The sequence below is a fragment of the Gouania willdenowi genome, chromosome 3 (assembly GCF_900634775.1).
Source record: "Gouania willdenowi chromosome 3, fGouWil2.1, whole genome shotgun sequence".
Lineage (NCBI taxonomy): Eukaryota > Metazoa > Chordata > Actinopteri > Blenniiformes > Gobiesocidae > Gouania > Gouania willdenowi.
In genome coordinates this window covers 632,962-652,610 of record NC_041046.1, presented here as the reverse complement: position 1 = coordinate 652,610, position 19,649 = coordinate 632,962, and the positions used below count along the sequence as shown (strand labels likewise).

The 19,649-nt window shown below is 39.3% G+C and overlaps 1 protein-coding gene across 2 annotated transcripts in view; it reads right to left on the bottom strand.

Annotated features, from left to right (window-relative positions):
- The window catches only part of adamts18 (ADAM metallopeptidase with thrombospondin type 1 motif, 18), an 82,307-nt gene that overhangs the window by 57,753 nt on the left and 4,905 nt on the right, over positions 1–19,649 (bottom strand). For both annotated transcript variants that reach the window (XM_028436573.1, XM_028436580.1), the window contains exon 4: positions 1,077–1,347. In XM_028436573.1, coding sequence (XP_028292374.1) covers positions 1,077–1,347 — 271 coding nt within the window. The remainder of the gene's footprint in view (positions 1–1,076; positions 1,348–19,649) is intronic.

The window sequence follows — 19,649 nt, the reverse complement described above, 5'->3', positions numbered from 1 at the left end:
AGTAGCTTGACTCACAGTTCATTATAAAACTGGATATTGTAGTTGTATCTTCTGGCCATCAACAACAAAATATACAGTATATCTACAGGTATATCTGTATGAAAATAGGTTTCTAACTAGAAGTAGTCCATTACTACTACCGTCAAACTACACCAGAAATTTTTGATAAGAAATAACAGTAATGAGTTCTTATAATGGGTGAATTAAGTATTTGCACCAATGTCTTTCATAATGTTTTATTAATTGAAACAAGTGTTTGTTTATTATATTGAATGGTCTCTGCATTTTATCTCAAAGAGAACATGCAGATTTTCCATAGAAGTGTATCCAGCTTTTGTGGAGATGAGTCCTTCTACTTTGTAAAAAAATTCCATGAGATTGTTGGACCCTGATAACTGTGTTATCCCAACATGAACTGACAGTATTCCAAACAACTTCTCTTCATGTCAGGACTGATTGGCTTCCCAGTCCATGACTGCTCCCTACCGACGCTCAGCAGGCTTGATGTCAGGTGATTGGGAAGTCCGAGAGAACAAACACCCCCCCCCCCCGGTCCCAACAGAGTTTTAGTAGAGCTCTGATGAGTTCTCATGCACATTATCAAGTTGCAGAATGAAATCCACAAACACTGAAACTTCTTGGTAAAGGTACAATATATTTCTGAAATTGCAGGACCATAATTTAGGTCTAAAATTGGGGTAACAAACACTTGGTTAGAAACTTAGGTAAACAGGGTTTGTGCATTCATACAAAAATCCTAGCATCAACTGAGAAGTATATATGAAGCACAATAACTAGCATAAAAACTAAAGGAAACAGAAATATCTTATCAAATACCACTAAAAAGCTTGGTAAGTCATTTGAACAGAAATGTTCACACCACGTTCTGCCAAATTAAGCTGAAGATGAACTTTAAAGAATCAAATATAGCTATAATTCTCATAATCGGTTAGCACTTTTCATTTAGTTTCTGTCAAAGATGCAAACAGGCCTAAAATGATCACATATAAACATGTATTTTAACTTATATTGTTTATCGTATACATATACAAGAGATTTGAGTTTCCCTTACATACATTGCTTGCGGCGTCCACAGAAGTGTTGTCGTGGAAGCTTTCCATGCTGAAAGTCATGATGCTGCTGCTGCTGAAGGTGAAGATAGGGGTTGTCAGGTCTGGAAGAAGAACTGCTGCCAGGTGTGCTCTTGTGAATGATGTGTTCTGCTGAGCGCTTGTAGATGACGTGTGGATGATGTCCACTGGGGCTCGTGTAGTTGTGTTTTTGGGCAAGATGTTGAGGTAGAGGGGCAATCAAAAACTCCTCCTGAGACAACCGGATCAAGCCTGACTGGAGACAAGCACAAACAAGGAAAAACACACTTGTTAAAACAAATGAACAGACAAATATTTATAGTTGGTTAGTAATATTGCATGATTTGGTAATGGTAAAACTGTGTTCGCATGGTTCATCATGCATTTGTGTAAACATCAGCAGTTCTTTATATAAAACATCTGATGAAAATTAAATTAAAAAAATAACAACAGCAAACAAGTTGTCTAAACATTTGCAAGATTCTTAAATAAACAATATGAAAATGAATAAAAGATACATGTAAATACGTAATAATAATTATTATGGTACAGCATTAACAGTCCCAGCTGCTTGCCTTTGCAGGAGGAGATCAACAGTTCAAACTTCTGACCTTATCAGATTAATTGATCTTGAAAGTGAAAAGTCATGTTTTCTTACTTTATACAGGGCTGTGAATGCACCACAGCCAGAGTACAGTGTATGAGAAATTAGTTCATTGATTAGAGATTGATGAGAATGCTGCATGTTTAGCAGAGCAGCTACGACTGCTCTTGTGAATTATCTGAATTTTCCTGTACAGGTATATTTCCAACTGTGGCTTAAATTCATTAGAATATATTGACTGGATTTTGTGTTTAGCACTACACTGAGAATTCCATTGTTAAAGCAAGGTTAATATATCACAAATTAGTTTATTTTGGGTGAAGTAATCTTATGAGTAATTGCAAAAGTCAAAGTAAAAACACTTCTAACAGTTATATGGCACCGGCTTATCTGATACAAATAATGAATCTATGAAAAATGGCAACGTTCAGAACAGCATCTACTGTATACACAGTAGCTACTACTGTATAAAAGTAAAGCATGGACGATGCAGCTGTAGTAAAGTTACAAAGGTTTCATGTTTTATGTATGATTGGCACACCCACTGTAATAAATGTCATTATTAGTTAAGTCAGGTCTGTGGATATGCAGAAGCATGAGGAGGAGTTATAGTAATTGTGCTCTAAAGTCCATTACATGACATTTAGAATCCAAATTTTAGGTCCAACAAAGTACAGAGCAAAAAGTGTCCATCGAAGTACAAGCTCAAAGTCCAACAAGAATTGAATAACCAAATTTAGAAACCAAAGAACTCACTTGAAAACACCAGAGAACACAACAAAAACAAACCTTATGGAACTTGGAATGTGAGGCACAAGGAGAAATAGTCCAAGACAATCCACCAGCAAACACTCTGTGTTAATGCACACCTTAAGTATTGCAGAGAAGACAATTGGTAGATAAGGAACACCTGGGTGGAGACAGGAGGGAGAAGTCAACACATTCTCTCACACATACTGACAAGACAAGGGGTGCAATACACAAGAAAAGACCAATCCTAGCAGACAGAGGGAGAAAACCACACAGGTTATCAAAAGAAGTCAGCAACTAACACAAAACAAAAACCCTTCTTTAAAAAAGAGCCAGAGACCATAAGAGTATGAGAACTAACAAACAGAAACTGAACTCTGCAACTAGAGAACTCAGCAAAAACCTTGGAACATAAACACAGAACATCCATCAGAACCCTGGATCAGGAACATGAAGGTTGGGTGCACCTTGGACAAGTCTCAAGGGACAAATTCAATCTGATGGTTAATCTCAAAACACCAGTAAACTGAACATACATGTTATTGTGTGTTGGATGCAACCAAAGCCATGGAAAGCCCTAAGAGAACGAGGCAATGCACAACAGAAAGACAGCAATGGCAGTGCTACAATCCCATTACAGAGTAACAATTCTGAGCCAAGTCTCTTCAATCCAAGCTGCTGCCCAAACAGCAGGCTACCTCCGTGTTTTACCCACTTGGCCCTAACTTCCCTCTGAACTAAAAAAGTTGAGCCACTGAGCCTTAAACATTCCGTCTGACCACAGATTTCCTCCTAATTCACTCCACGAACTGACAAATATACTTAGAATAACAGCGTAATAAATCAGGCACACTGAACATATCTACTGACCCAGTGACCTTTGACCGTGTTGTGTGTGTGCATATTGCAACTACCCCATTCCAGTGTGTATGTGTGTACTGACCTCGTTCACCCGTCCGGGTTTGCAGGTGGCAAAATAAACAGTAGAGAGACAAAAGGGAGGCCATGTTGAGGCTCTTGTTGTGAAAACAAAGGCTGGATACATGGCAGACTGCCATCAGACGCATCCATCCATCTATTTATCCATCTCCACACCACTGAAACCATCCAACTGCCAGAGCACTCAACAGGTCTATAAATCATATGTCATTCATCTATCTTGTAAGATAAAATGTAAAACCATGTCGGAAAGTAACTGTCAGACTTCATTATTTTGTATGGTCCACACACAGTAAAACCGTTAGAAATTGTGATCTGGATCCAAGCATAACAGCATGTGCCAAAAACTTTTAAATTGATATTTCACCACTACCAAATGCAGCAATGAGGAGAACACATTGAAGAGAAACAATACCTGTGGGTCATGAATAAAATATATTAGCTCAATATTCAGATTGGTTTAAAACAAGGCCAGTTGGAGCTTCCTAACATAATGTAGAATTCAAATTAGAACCATAGAAGGTCAGGAAGAGGTGTTTCTCATCAGCACACACTCCTGACGCCTCACATCACCTGACAATTAAATGCATACACCTCATCAAACTTTTCACTTTTAAACATGCAGCACTTCTACAGTTGAAAATATCAGAGTGCAGCACTCCTGTCCTTTCAACAAAGGTATTTTGAAAAAACAGACTTTTGATATACTGTATAGCATTGTTTGTCCCACAAATTGAGCCATAAACACTCTGATATATTCTTTATTCAGTAAAGATGTGTCCGAGTTTAAATCTGTGCTGGACGGGAGCAGCTTGCCTTTCTTTTCTTTTTCTTTTTCAAACATCCTTATGTTCAGATGGATTTGTGTTTTAGCTTCTTTTCTTGCAGAGTGACCACAAGCAGCTTTTTTTTTTTTTTTTTTTTTTAACTCTGGCAAAAACATCTTTCAAACGTTTGTTTCAGATTTTCTCTAGTCTTTGAAACACTTCATACCAACAGAACCAGAAGCAACAAAGCCACATCACTTTGTGATAGATCCTTTATCCATTTATGCAGTAGTCTCCAGCCCCAGGCTGTAGTGGACCAGCATCTTTTTATGGACACCCTGGTACCGGGCCATAAAAAAAGAATGCATTTTTCAAAATGAGATGTATTTTACTTTAAAGTATGTTGGTAATCTTATTTTTAAAAATTGTCATTTGCGCGTTTGAAAAATTGCTACTTATTTATGTATAGAAATCATTTCAGTAAAAAAAAAAAAAAAAAAATTGTCATTACAATGATAATTGATTCTAAAAATATAAAAATCATAAAGTTTAGTAATTTTAGAAACTCAATTTCAAAGGTAGGGGTGTAAAGGTACATATATTCATATCAAACTGTTTCTATACGTTTGGTTTTAGGTGTGCACCCTATGGTTTTTAAAAACAAGACAATCTTTAATTATTATTCTTTACAGTGAACTTGTTATGCTTGTGGCAAGATAAAATGTATATCATAATATCATGTAATATCATAATGTATCATTTATAATGATAAAATGTAAGATAAAAACAAGAAAGCAGTTCTCATGTAGTTGTTCAAATCCTGCTCTATCCCAGTCATTGTTGTTGTGTCCTTGGGCAAGGCACATTACCAACATTCCCTAATATGAATGGGTATGAATTGTGCACAAATGGACTTTGAATCTCATGAAAAAGGTGCTATCTAAATCCAAGCCATTATCATTATAAATACATAATATATTAGGGCTGGTTCATACCAAATACTGGTATATATTTTCGTTATGATATTAATTTTTAATATACCACCCTACTGGTATATTTGATTAGACAACTTTCGGAACGCTACGCTGTGACACGTTTCAGACCGTACCCTTTCAACGTTGCACTTCTAAATAGGAAGGTAAACAGTAGCACTCTGGTGTTAGTTGCAGTGTAAATACTGTACATGTAAATGGATAAGAAAGACACAATTGAACGCTCTGAAGCTGCATGTGAGCATGTGCCTGCGTGCACATGCCTCTGCTACAGGAGAACAACACTCATGGAGGCACAGTTAGCTTAGCATGTCGGCAGTAATACACAAAAAAAGAGAGCAACGGATCGCAATTTGTAATTCCTATAACGCAGAAATAAGTCCTGGTGGAGCTGCAAACAAAACGCTATTTTATTCACTATGAGAAACCACCACACCACTGAGTATGCAGCATTTAAAGCTAGAATTTAAGCTAATGCTAAAGCTAAGCTAGCACGGCAAAGAGCAATTGAGTTGCTGTTGCAAACTTGTATTACTACTAGTGTGGAATCATGATAAACAACAAACAATTTTATGTTTTACATTTTTTTCCTTTACTGTATACCTATAATAGACCAAACCAAAACATCAAAACCAAGGTACGGATGTCGTGCTACGTAGAGTAGCATATCCAAATGTTTGACAACAACAATCTTTTGCCAAACAAATGTACACCGTATACACACTGACGTGCAGTGGTAGAAGCACTGCCTTTTAAAACAGTTGATCTTTTGATAGTTGTTTTTTTCTAAGATTATTCAAAGTTTGTGTGTAGAAAATAAAACTAATAAAGGAGTGCTATATTAATTAAATTAGAAAGCATGTTGATGTAATGCAGCCTTAACTTTCAGGTGGATCTTTATGTTTGATGATGAAAAGATCAGCAGTGTAATTTCACAGGGTTTTGCTGGCGCCCTCCTCAGAGGGCAGATAAAAGCCAGCTGCAGAGTTGATAGAAAAGACCTGTTATCTCTTGGCATTAACACTTGCTAGACTTGGCCAGATTAAAGGGATGAACACTTTCTGCTAAACACTACTTTAGTTTCCTTGCATGTTTTCATGCAAACTCACACATTTTTCTTACTGATAATCTCACACAGACTGCAGTGAACCAAGTCACCTCTGAACCAAAAGTCAGCTTGACATTTTTATTTATTTTTAAAAGTGGTGGATTAATGTCAACTTTATTTATTTATTTTGATAATAAAACTGGTTAAAACTTCTGAAAGCATTGAAGTCATTGGGGGACTACATCTTTACATCTGTCTCTGTATAATCTCCAGCCTCTTTTTAAGGTTTCTTACCATGGTATTATAAAGCAAATGAGTAAGTGCTTACATGCTGTTAAAGGCTGGGGCTGAGCGGTGAGAAGCCCCAAGCTGGTGATTACTGAGCTCTAAAGCACATCTGCACTCCAGCTCAGAGGAGAATCATGTGAGCACAGTGTGTGGTGAAATGGGGTGGAGGGGAGGGGTATCCAACAGGAGCCAAAGGAAAGCCCTTGGGCATTGACCATATTCAAGAGAATCCCATTGGAATAATTACAGGTTGTTCAAGTGAATTATGGGTCTTTAAATGGGGTAAAGAAGCCATGTTGATTTTGGATCAGCTGAAGCAAGAAGCAATTAGAGGGCAGATTTTAAATATGTCTTTCCTTTTAACTAATATTAGCTGCTACTCAACACATAAAAGTACAGGTCAGCTAAGTGATAATCAAATCTTTTTTAGGAACGAGGAGATATTTTTAGAAGTCTCTTGTCAAACCATTATTGATATCACAGTGTGTGAATATCTACAGGTCATGCTGCTTTTGTTTGGCCTCACTAATTGTCTTAAAACAACATTCTGCCATCATGTATACTGTATCTGGGAACCACAGCGGAGTTGGGGTCTTGAAAGAGAAAGTAGCTGATGGTGCTGGTGCTTCTTTTGTCTATTAGAGCTCTTGGGCATGGTACTTCTCGTTATTCCATGTAAACACAGTGAAGCTACACCTACCCTGGCCCATACAAATGGAAATGTGCACTTTTGAAGGACCTTTAATTGGAGTATTAAGTGGGCTTCAGCCAGGTTGTAGATTTTACAGACTAAGCAGCAAATACAGTTTTGTTCCCCTGGCCTAAACCATTCAATCTCCCAAAGTTTTTTTTTTATTCAGAAAGTACGGTATTATTACTATAGGGGGAAAAAAACAAAAAAAATGTTGTACTCTCTCTTAAATACGATGCATTTGGGTTGATACCTATAGCACCAAATAGGAAAAGAATGTACAAGCAAAACTGTCTCAAGCAGTGGATGAAGAAAGCTAGTGCTACGAGGGGATGAATAGCTAATGGACTGAAAAGGTCCATGGTTGAATTACAATTGCTTTTACTCAGATGGGGAACTTTTGAAACTTTTCAGAAAAGCATTTAGATGGAGAAAAGAACTTAAATAGTCAAAAATATATATCTATCTACACTTAGGGGCGGATTCACTAAGATCTAAAATAAAAGGTGGTAATTCAGTTGCTTCCCTAAATCCTTTAGTGACGCAGTTTCCTCACCTGCTGTGTGGAATTCACTAGGATTGCAGCAATAATTAGTGCACGAGCAGAACTGGCGCAGACCGCCCAGTGTGCACACGCATACTGACTTTTGAGGAAGTTAAATTTGAGGCAGATGGACTTCTCTGTGCTACACAAACATTTCATAATCTAGAAAACTCAAGAAACAAATATTTGTTTTTTGTTTTTTTTAAAAAAAAAACAACAACTTTAAAACCTAATGATTTGTTTTCCCCCTAATTTAATGTGGGTGCTCCGTCAGGACCTGTAACTTTGCTCTGATCAGTCCATGAAAAATAGGCAGATTTGAACAGAAACCGTCCTATTGAGCTACCAATGATGAGTTAAAGCAGAACTAAGTAACTTTTGTTTAGCGCTCCCCCTAAAGGTCCCTTTTGGTTATGTCACTGTTGCCATGCCTGCCGTCACAGCAACAGCCATGAGCACACACTCACAACCCAGCGCTGCAGCACACAGCCACACACACAAATATCCGTCCATCCATCCATCCATCCATCCATCCATTTTCAGAGCTGCTTTGTCAGAACACAAACATTTCCTCACTCCCTTCCATATTTCTCCCCAAACTGTTCACATGATCAGCATTAGCTGCACACTTGACTGCTCTGCTTTATTTGCATATATATTCTCATATCTTCACACATTACTCATCCTTACTGGTAAGTTACCAGTGACATGACTGCTCTGAGCACTGACAGATGGAGACGGAGTGGAGTCATCTCTGTGTTTATGTAGAGCATTAGCGCAGGTTGTGGCATTGGATGTGGATTGTGTGGATGTGGACTTCCTTTGGAAAAGACAGGAAGAGAGACCAAATATAGGACGTGATGGCGCGACTGTCAGTAGTGAGAGGGCAGTGGCGCGCACACACACACACACACACACACACACACACACACACACACACACACACACACACACACACACACACACACACACACACACACACACACACACACACACACACACACACATTCTGTAAAATGCATTTTTTCAGACAGAAGTCTATGGGCTGAAGTATTCTGTCCAATCAGCGACCGACCGTTGAGGCTGGTGATAGTCTTGAATTAGTGTTTATTGGGTTGTCGTAAAGCAGTACGTCTTGTTGCGAGAACGAGAACAGAGCTGCGAGACTGCCACCGGGTCAGAGGCAGGGAAGTGCGGTTTTCTGGCCAGAGACAGCAGGGGTTGATGAAATACCGTCCAATCACCCTATAAACACTTGTATTACCCTCACAGGGACTACGAGAAGAATTTATTAAGGTGAAAAAGTTACTTAGCTCTGCTTTAATGCAGCAAGTCTGTCGATCAGTCCGCATTATTCATCTACTGACCATAATCCAGAAGGTCTGAGCAGCACTGAGTCACGCACACTGTCATATGTGAACATTGTGCCATCAGTGATCACCACTGCATAAATTACACATCTGATCTGCTGATTCTGGCCTGACATCAACACGACATGAGACTTTGACGGTCAAAACATGGAGAGAAAGATACAGACTGGAGAAGTGCGTCCAAAGCTACAGTACATCGATCCATGGTCATATCCATATATCCATCTCTACGCAGAGCTACCGTCTGCACCACAGCCGCCGGGGCCGCACGTTCAGCTTTTTTTTTTCTCTCTCACACACACACACACAACTGGAGCCTTTTTTCATCTTCGCTGTGTTTTCTGTTAACTGCGTGTCTGCACCTGCTTTTGAGTTGTACTATTTTCTGGTACTAAAACAATCACAGCAAACAGTTTCAGATTTCATGAATCGCATTGCTCCCCCTGCATAAATTCATTAGCATTTCCTCTTCCCGTATTTTTGCTCCCACTGCGAGATTAGCCTACTATACATATTCATTAGGGGGAAACGCGCTAAATGGATTGAGGGTGCATTGTGATGTGCAGCAGCAGCGTACTTCTGATTCCCTAGGGTTTGTACATCTTATTAGCGCGTGAAGTGACGTTTGCACACGTTTTAATACCCCTAAACCTCTAGTGAATCCGCCCCTTACTGGTTACCAATAGTTTTAAACATTTTGAATCTGAAGCTCATACTGAAGACATACCTGATAGGGGCCCCAAAAACACTGAATGCCACTGGACAAAAATCCAAGATTATAAAGAACCCAAGCTACTTCTGTTTATAGAAAATACCAAAGACCTACAATTTAACAAGGTTAGAACATATCATTCCAATACCTAATGTAGCTACTTAATAAATATATTTTAAATTATGTTTCATAGAAAAACAATCAAATGCATGTTACTTGTACCAAAAGTTGGGTACACATATAAAGACAATTGGGCTGCTTTTGTCACTGTCTTATCCCTTTCCGGCAAAAAAGGCCCAAACATACCTGGGCAAAACGTAGGCGTGGAATCTCCACACTCATCAGAGTTTCAAGCGCAGCTGGAGCGCACTGCCACATAGTAGTTTTCAGTTAAATTCTACATTACCCACAATTCCCTGCACTTTTTTGTAGTTCTTGTACTCTTTCTGAGACATAGTAAAAAGGTGTCTGTACTTTCGTAGCTCATCTGCCAGTCTCTCCTCAAAGCTCATCTCCATCTCTTCTGGTCTGTTTCACCAGGCATGTGAAATGCAGGTCAGCCCGCTTTGCGTACGTTCTGCCGCGTTTGTTTGAGCCTTTATAAGATGACCCTGTGGTCTGAGGTTAGTCAGGTCTCAGAGCCATCTCAAAGCCAATATTTATCTTTTATTAATTATTCTGTAACTGATAAAACATCACTTTAGATTAAGAAAAGCAACAATAGCAGTTATTTCAAGCTCAGTCAGACCTTTAAAACTCAGCATTTAAATAGTGTAAATTATAACACATAAAGGGAGCACGTTAAGAAAGGATTTATTAGTTAGTTGAAGACATGAGAGGGAAGCCTGTCTGACACCAGCATTCAGAAATACACAATAGCCAAGCCAAGAGGAGATCAACCATTGTACAACCATTTCATAGTTGCTCAAGAATAATAATGACAAGACTTTAACTGTGTTTGACAGAAGCAAAATGACCCACAACAATTAGCGTATAAAGTGACACCTGCATGCAAACCATGAGTAAAGGAAGCTCTAAAAGTCCTCTCGCACAAAAAAGATCTGAAATAAAATCAAGAAGTGCCTTTAATGCCTACATGATGCTTTGAGTTTTAAGTTAAGATGGCCCAATCCACTTTATCAATTCCAAAAAGAACTATATGAGGTGTTATAGAAAACTAGATGAAAAAAATACACACACAAAAAAGAAATGTGCATCAATCACTAATTGATCTTGGTTGTTGTTGTTAGTCATTGTTGACACATGAAGACCAAATTAACAGCAGTAATGATGTTTTTTCACGGCAGAATCAGTATATGTGTGAGAGTGGTGATAATAATAGGCCACATTTGATGGATGGCATCTGTTTGTTCAAGTTGTAGCCTCTAGTTTAAGCACTTCAACACTGGCCATTAGTCCTATGTGAGAAAAGCCTTGCACCGACTAAAAAGGACGATACACACACACACATGCACAAACACATTGAAAGTCTGACCCCCATTTCCCTGGCATCTAACAGTGGGCAGTACATCACTGTCAAGCATCCAGACCACCAGGGAAAAGCTCCGGGCCACTCTCCACTTGTAGATCCAAGCCAGGAGCTCCTCTACGGCCCTGAACAGCCCCTGAATTATGGCACAAGCCAGAGAACCATATTGTAGCAGAGACGTTCCAATTTGTTGGCCTTTATAAAAGGTGGACAGGTACAAATGGGTACGGGTCAGCTGGAATTGGTAATGCAACTGTCATTTAAGGCTTGCAAAAGCACAGGGGGACATAAAGCACACAAGCAAACACAGTGAAATCATGTATTGTCTAAGCTCCATTAGTAGTGTAAAATGATTACATCTACACATGTTACATATTCAAACAAAGCCAGCCAGCTTTTAAATGTTTGCATCAGAGCTAATATTTTCTCCAGATGTAGTTTACTCTCACTTTGAAGTTTGTACAGTGAAAACTAAAGTATAATACTTAATAATACATAGAAATAAACCTAAGATCCTCTTATTGCTACTAGTGATGTTTTTATCATTCGTAAAATCAAATGTCTATAGTTTTAATTTAATATTTCCATTTTATTTCTAATTAGCGTCAATAAAAGAATGCTGGAAGATGAGGAGTGATATTTCTCACACCACTCAGAGCTCCATGCCTGGTTGAAACACACAGAGGTCGAAGGTCAAGCTCCCCTCCTACAAGCATCACCGATGGGTGCCACAACATACGGCACCGTGTCAATGACTGCAATAAGACAAGAGTTTGATCTGAGCTGTCTGAAAGGATGAAAGGAACAGGCGGGGGTGTATTGACACTTTCCCTCATGTTTTGTTCTCTCACAGTTGGGCATACCAACACACATTTGAGCCCTAAACTGTGTGATCTGAGTGAGAGGTGTTCAGGGTCATTATGTCGAACTCCCACCGTACACTCAAGAAGTTTGACTCAAAGTCAACCAGTGGCTGAAAACAAATGTCCACATGTGCCTCCAACTCCAAATAAAAACAGATTTGCAACGCAGACAGAAAGCCAAAAGACAGATCTAAGAACCATTGAGACAAAGCAGGAGGTCCTGGCAAATAAACAAGCCCTCACCCTTTCTGAGATAATACAGAAAAATTTTGGAAAAACTGCCACATTAATAATAAAAATCAAAAAAAAAATTCTGCATGACTAAAATGTAGAACATTAATAAAAAATAATTCTGAGAAAATGTAAACCAATACCAATACTTGGTACCTGTGAATCGGTATCAAGTACTCAACGGTACCAATTTTCAGTACTTTTGTATAATAATAATAACAACAAAATATAACAAACTAACACTGAACTGTTTGTTGTAGCAAGAATTTTTTTCACAAATTTCTTCATCATTAAAACCCTTACCTACAACTACCTATCTATAATGCAGCTCTATGTCACAGTGCTCTATATTGGGAGCATTTCACTTGCATTTGTGAAAACCTATGTGCGAATGGCTAAAATTAACTTATACAGTATATAGCTCAGACAAAGGAACCAAGTTTTCATTTGATGCTATTGCTAGTGCCAGAGCTGTTTATCCTAAAAACCGTGTGTGCCAAGGAGCCTGTTTTGCCCGTGCAGGTGAAGGGAGAGCCTGGTTAAAGAGCGAAGCGCTACCTAATACTTTCTCTTTAATACCGGAGATTTCTGTCTGTTTCAACGTGTTGTTAGACACAGGACCGTGTGTGTGTGTGTGTGTGTGTGTGTGTGTGTGTGTGTGTGTGTGTGTGTGTGTGTGTGTGTGTGCCACAGAACCAGGAAATATATCTGCTCTGAAGGTCTTAGCACCTTGTTCTCCAACACTCTTGTAGTGGGTACAGCATGCTGCTCCAGAGTGAAGCTCACATTTACACCTGTCATGTTTCCGCATGGAGTGGGTGCTCGGGCTGCAGCGCATTTTTAAAAATTACTGCCGTCATGTGCGTGCAAAGTTGGTGTTCGGGTACTGCACGGAAAATTGCCTTCTGTTCCACTCCCTAACAGTCACAAGAATGTGTTTCGTTACCAAAATATAGTACTGTTTAATTTTACATGAATCGGTACCAGGTAGTACCAAAGGAATATGGCCTGTGCCTAAAAAATTACCAAATGTGGTACCCATCTCTACATGGACCTTTATAGAGTTTAAATTCCTTAGCACTAGGCTCTAAGCAACAGACAACTGATCAGGATCAGGTTGTATCTCTAAGATGCTATATCAAAGGCTCACATAGTTCCGGTGTGGTCTGCCTCCACAACGGGACTAAATTAAATGTTTTTTAAGTGCTTGAGTGAAGCTCACGTTTACCCTGCTACATCGTTACAAGTACTCAGTCTGCGTCGCATTTTCAAAAGCGGAGCCATGACGCACTTGTGCGTGCAATGTGTTAACATTTCCTGTGTCTCGTTTTCAGACTGTGGTCGGAAACACAGGAGAGTCTGGTTTAATTCAACAGCTAGAGCTGAAACGATTCCTCGAGTAACTTGAATAATTCGAAAACACTTTAAATGGCTCTACTGTCGTATCACTGATGCTTTGTAGACATACAGTCTCTGGCGGTATCATGTTTCACCCAGAATGAATTCATTGACGCACATCATTTTCTCTCTGGCAATGGCAGAGGACATAGACACCGGTGGAGTGCGAAAAAGACAGAAAAAGTCTAAAGAGTGGGACCATTTTACGCTTCGCAAGGCGGACAACGTAGTCCAGTGTAGATACAGTAAGATGGATCTAGCCAACCACAACAGTACTTCCACGATGCTGCAGCACATGAAAAGAAAACATCCTCACGTGAATGCCACTTCTGCAAGCGGACTCGGAGCCTCTACAAGCTAATCATTTTAGCCTATATTATGAGTTAATAGTAATGAGGCAGAAGTTACAAGAGGGCACTAGCAGCTCACTCACACAACTTTCCTCCTCACCTCTCCCGCACATGTGGTGCTACAGAAAGACACACACGTACACGCACACACTAGGGACGCACCGATTATATCGGCCAAATATTGCAAAAAAAGCCACATTCAGCCTTCGATGGATTGAGTTAAAAGCAAGGCTGAATAGTAGCGTGTGATGCAATGACGCAATTAAACAACATGCAGTGACGCGGTGTCCAACGCACAGATTTATTAAGTATTTTATTTGGGGCTTGATATACAGGCACATCCGCGTTAACAGAATCACGGAATCGACCAATGAAAACGGTTAAACACGGAAATGGACAGAAGCGGCATGAAACGCCGTCACCATGGGGTAAAGAACATTTTTTTATGGGGAAATGTTCCCCACTAGTGCCCGTTTAACATTGCTGTGCTTGTAAAGCTCAATCCGTTTTTCGTGTAGCGCAGCGGCGCTCTGTGAAAATGTGATCAGCTTTAATCGTCTTCCCCTGCTCAGTGTTCGAACTGTTGTGCCTGGCTAACTAAGAATAACTCAGGCCGTGTTGTCCTTTAGTTCTTTTAATTCCAGCCTTTTGTCCATGCCTCGTAGGTGCACAGTCAGCAAGCTACCTAAAGTACAACCGTTTCAGTGGGAACTTCCGGTTTACAAAATAAAAGTCAGTTGGACCAACGTTATTAGAATGCTACATTCGAAAAACATTTCATCAGAGCTACAGAAGATCTATGGGACAAGTTGTTTTGTTGTTGTGGACGAGACCATCAATACCAGGGATTGAAGAGTCTTAAACATCGTAGGTTACTGATAACTTCTGATACTGTCAAATATTCTGGCCTCTAGAGGTGAAATAACTGATGCTTCCTTGTGTCCATCTAGTTTTGTGTAATCATTACGGTCTGGAATGATGTCAACAGGAAAATTTTAAATAGGTTAATTTAAACTAAGTTGATCAAAACGTAATCATTAAAACTGATCAGATTCAGAATCATTGATCCCTGAGAGGAAATCAGGTGACATTATAGGAGCAGTCAGAATAGTCACTACAGCGAATATTGACCTTTTAATTGTATCTTACTTTATATTTGACATACATTTTTGTTGAATTATGTTTTTTTTTAGTATTTATTTTGTTTCCTCACAGGAGTTAAAAATGAATATTTTCTTAAAAAAAAAAAAAAAAAGATAAATATTTATATATAAAAAACAGAATTTAAAAATTAAAGTAGAAAACATAAAATTTGGGAAAAAATAAAACAAAATTTGGAAAAAAATAAAACATTTTTACAGTGCCCTAGGTTTGCCATATTAACCTATCTACTGTGGCTAAGCAGACTTGTGCCAAAAGGACAATAATTAATTTGTTGTGGGTAGTTTTTTTTTTGGAATGCTTGTTTTGTTTTGTTTGAAGGGCTAATATAGATGAAAAACTTTTTGTGTTTTTTTTTTTTAAAAGCAAAGGCTACTGGAATATTTAAAAAATGTCAGAATATTCAGTAACTTTACTTTCTTTAAAATACATGTCTAAAAAATTATTCAAGGCTATTTTTTGTACTATTAAAAAAATAGTAAAAAACCGCATTCAATATTTGGTATTCGGCCAAGCGTTCATATGTTACTCCGCTTCGCCTTCGGCCACAAATTTTGCTTTCGGTGCATCCCTAGCACACACACACACACACACACACCTCAAAATACGCCCTCACCACACATAAGGTATTTATAATAAATACTAATTACGGACAAAGCTGCAAAATTTTGAGGAATAACTGACAATTGCGTCCTCATTTTAAGAGGTCTTTCATATTTCGTAACACACTATTGATATAGCTGTTTACAAACACAAAGGTGTAATATATCTGATTATTTGATTAATCGATGAAAAAAAAAAAATCGACAGAATAGCTCCAACATTTATTTTGCCAATCACTCAAAAACGTCACACAGCTTATAATTGATCTGCTCCGGGCACACACGCTCCCTCACTCCACACACAGCCAGCGCACCCACCCCCCCACCCCCCCCACACACACACACACAATGACAGCAAATGTTGTGTTCAGGTCCTGTTCGGAAATTTTTCAACTCTTCCACTCCCTCACAGTCACAAGGCTGCGTTGAGGTCCCGAAGGAATTCGGTTGCTACCTAAAAAAAAAAACAAATGAATTCATATGATCGGATCAGTGATCGGCCCAAAAATCCTGATCATGTGTAAAGCCTAGTTCCTATGGTAACGGCTTCTTACTGATGGGGGACATTCCCTGTGTAATGTAAGAAGTTACAAACAAAGCCCAAAGTTTAACAGAACAGTAACCGAACCCACTGTGAGTCTGACAGGGATTTACACATTTATGTCTGAACCCAACACAGTTAAAGTCCGTCCTGCTTCCTACTAGGAAGGCATTCGGAAAAGTCATCACATGTCATAGGGTAACAAGTAGTACACTTTAACACACTGATGTGACCGAGCCCGACCCAAACCTGAGCATTATTTCTAAGAAATTGTCCAAACCCGGTTAAGCCCAAAGGTACCGTCGGCCATTGGGTGTCAATCCTCCACTGTACAGGACTGCAGAAATCTGCATGTGCCCATTCCGCCACACATCAGGCACAAATGCAATGCACTCTGGACAAGAATATCAGTCTATGACAGGGACACACACATACTGTATAAAGCCATTTGCTCCTATGGACAACTTGGCACTCCAACAAACACACAGGAGGAAGATCAGTGCCCAAAGGAAATCTTTAGAAGAAATGGGAGGACGTGCAAACTCCACACGAAAACGACAACATACTGTGTATACTGTACCATGTTTTTTCAGTGTTATGGTTACATGCTTGTCCTTTCCTCATGCTCTTTGCTAACATGCCTGACTCTCCACCTCAGGTGTAGCAGTTTGGAGACGATGGATGATTATGGGGAAAAGACACCTGGTCTCTCTTTTCCTCTGATCACTTCCTGGTGCGGCAGCAGCATCAGTCACAGCTTAGCTGTAAGGCCTACCAGCCATGTTTGAGATATTTTGACCTGCTATCGCTGAATTAAATTTTAAACTCTGAAATGCAGAGTTCTTAATTCTAAGTTATGTGTTTCACAGTCAGTCAGCTTGCTTCTTGATTGGCTAGATTCTGTTTCACGTCACAAATCACGGGGTCATGAGTTGGGAGTCGTCGGCTTTCCCCACACACTAGGGGTTTTGGTCATAAATATTGAACAAGTTTAATTATTACGATTTTCTTACCCGACCCGTTTTAAAGCCGATTATTGGGAAAAATTCACATTTAACACACCTCAGACCACAGGATAAACCTATACGATAATCTTGTAAAACATAAAATAATCTTGCCTTTGCCGTCCATGGTCGGAAAGGGGTAAAACTGAGACAAAAACAGCCCGATTGTCTTTTGTGTGTGTACCCATCCCCTTTAGAGGGAAGAACTTGTGATGCACCGAAAATGTGGCAATCCAAAAAATTCTAACACTAAAGTGTCCTCTAAACTGAAGTTGAGATGGACCATGGAGGGAAACAATAAAAAGTTTGCTCTCGAGTGTGATTTAGGATTCTGCGTGGTTGCAGAGAATCCGCTTGGAGATGGAGACGCACACAGTGTAGAGCACGGACAGAGAGAAACTGTGTTCAGTGCTGAAGTTCATGTTCTCAATGAAGTCTGTTTCTCAAGTCTGAGATTACATTATTACTTAATGTAAACATTAGTGGGTACAAAATTTTATTTTATATTGCACATTGTTGGAATGTCTGTGCTAACAATATGCTCAGTTTAAAATGTATTTATTGTTTGAAGCATTAATATTAATTTATGCAATTGCAATGTCAAGAATTTAGTGAAGTTAGTACAGTCAGGGGCGGATTCACTAAAATCTGAAGTAAAGGGTAGTAATTGAGACGCGGATGATTACATGCGTGTGTGAGACAGTGACCCACGTGACCCACTGGAGCCTTTTTTGCCATCTCCGCTGTGTTTTCTGTCCACATTTACTGCAGCAATGATCTCTGCGTGTGTTTGCTCTTGCTTTTCAGTTGTTCTATTTACTAAAACAATCATTGTAAACAGTTCCAGATTTAATGAATTGCATTGCTCCCCCTGCACTAATTTATTTCCATTTCCTCCTCCCATATTTTTGCTCCCCCTGGGAGATCTACCTACTATGTATATTCATTAGGGGGAAACGCGCTGAATGAATTGAGGGTTCATTGCAACATGCAGCAGCAGCATACTCCTGTTTCCCTATCGTTTGGAGTGATGTTTGCACATATTTGAATACCCGTAAACCTTTAGTGAATCCACCCCTCATAATCATAAATACAATAATTATCAAAATTTCTTTCAGGGTTTTGGTTTGGACTGAGATGTCTTCCTTTATTTTGCCAGTTTTTTGTTAGATTAGTTTATATATTTCTACTTTAGAGAATTTAGATTGAACAAGTTGTCTTTTTTGTTTCTTACAATACCTATACTAATAATTTAAAGACCTTTTTAATAAAGACCATTTAGAATAAAAGTTTTCTCCTTGACACAATTTAAGTCATTGTAATTATGGGGAGATTGATTCAGTTATCTTTTTCATTTCAGGTATCTGCAATAAAATGTCACATTTCTAAAGACACAGCGAGGGGGAGATGTGTAAGTGTTTTTCCCAAGGGAGCAGCAAGGGGCTCACTGCAACACTAAGCTCTGCCCTTGTCACCCCCCAAAAAACCTCTTCTGTCCAGGGAAAAAGCTGGGAAGACAAGGGGGAGGGGGAACCTGTAAATCACTTCAGCATTCTGCATTCACGAGAGTGGTGGGCAGCTCTGAACTTGCACTCTATAGAAAGAAAGAAAGAAGTGAATTAACACCCCCCCCCCCCACACACACACACACACTCACACACACACACACACTCACACACACACACACACACACACACACGCCTGAGTAGAGAGGATTGGGGTCAATCAACAGAGCAATCTCAAAGCTGGACCCACAATGGAAGAAAAAGACTAGACTCAGGCTGCTGCACCTTGCATCCACTTCCCTTCCGAAATGTTACATTCTTTTTTATCTCTAATCTGATACAAACAATTAGAAAAAACTTTGTCACGCTCAAAAAGAGTAATTCTTTCTACACAAAAAGTATTTAAGACCCTACAAATGACGCCATGCTTCATTATTTACAGTACAAAATCCCTCATTGCCATCGTTCCATCCCATTCTGCTCTTTATACCATCTCACCCTGATCTTCTGTTAAACTAATGAGTCCCACTTCCATCTGTTAAAACAGATTCGGTAGCTGACACAGGAGCTTTTCAATGCCAGGTCCAAAATACCATCTTTAGATTCCTTTTCTTCCCTTTGATACAATGATACAATGGCACCAAAACCCATTGACTTTTTCTTTCCTCTCACTACTTTTCACTTCATTTATTCTCCAAAGCCAATGGAC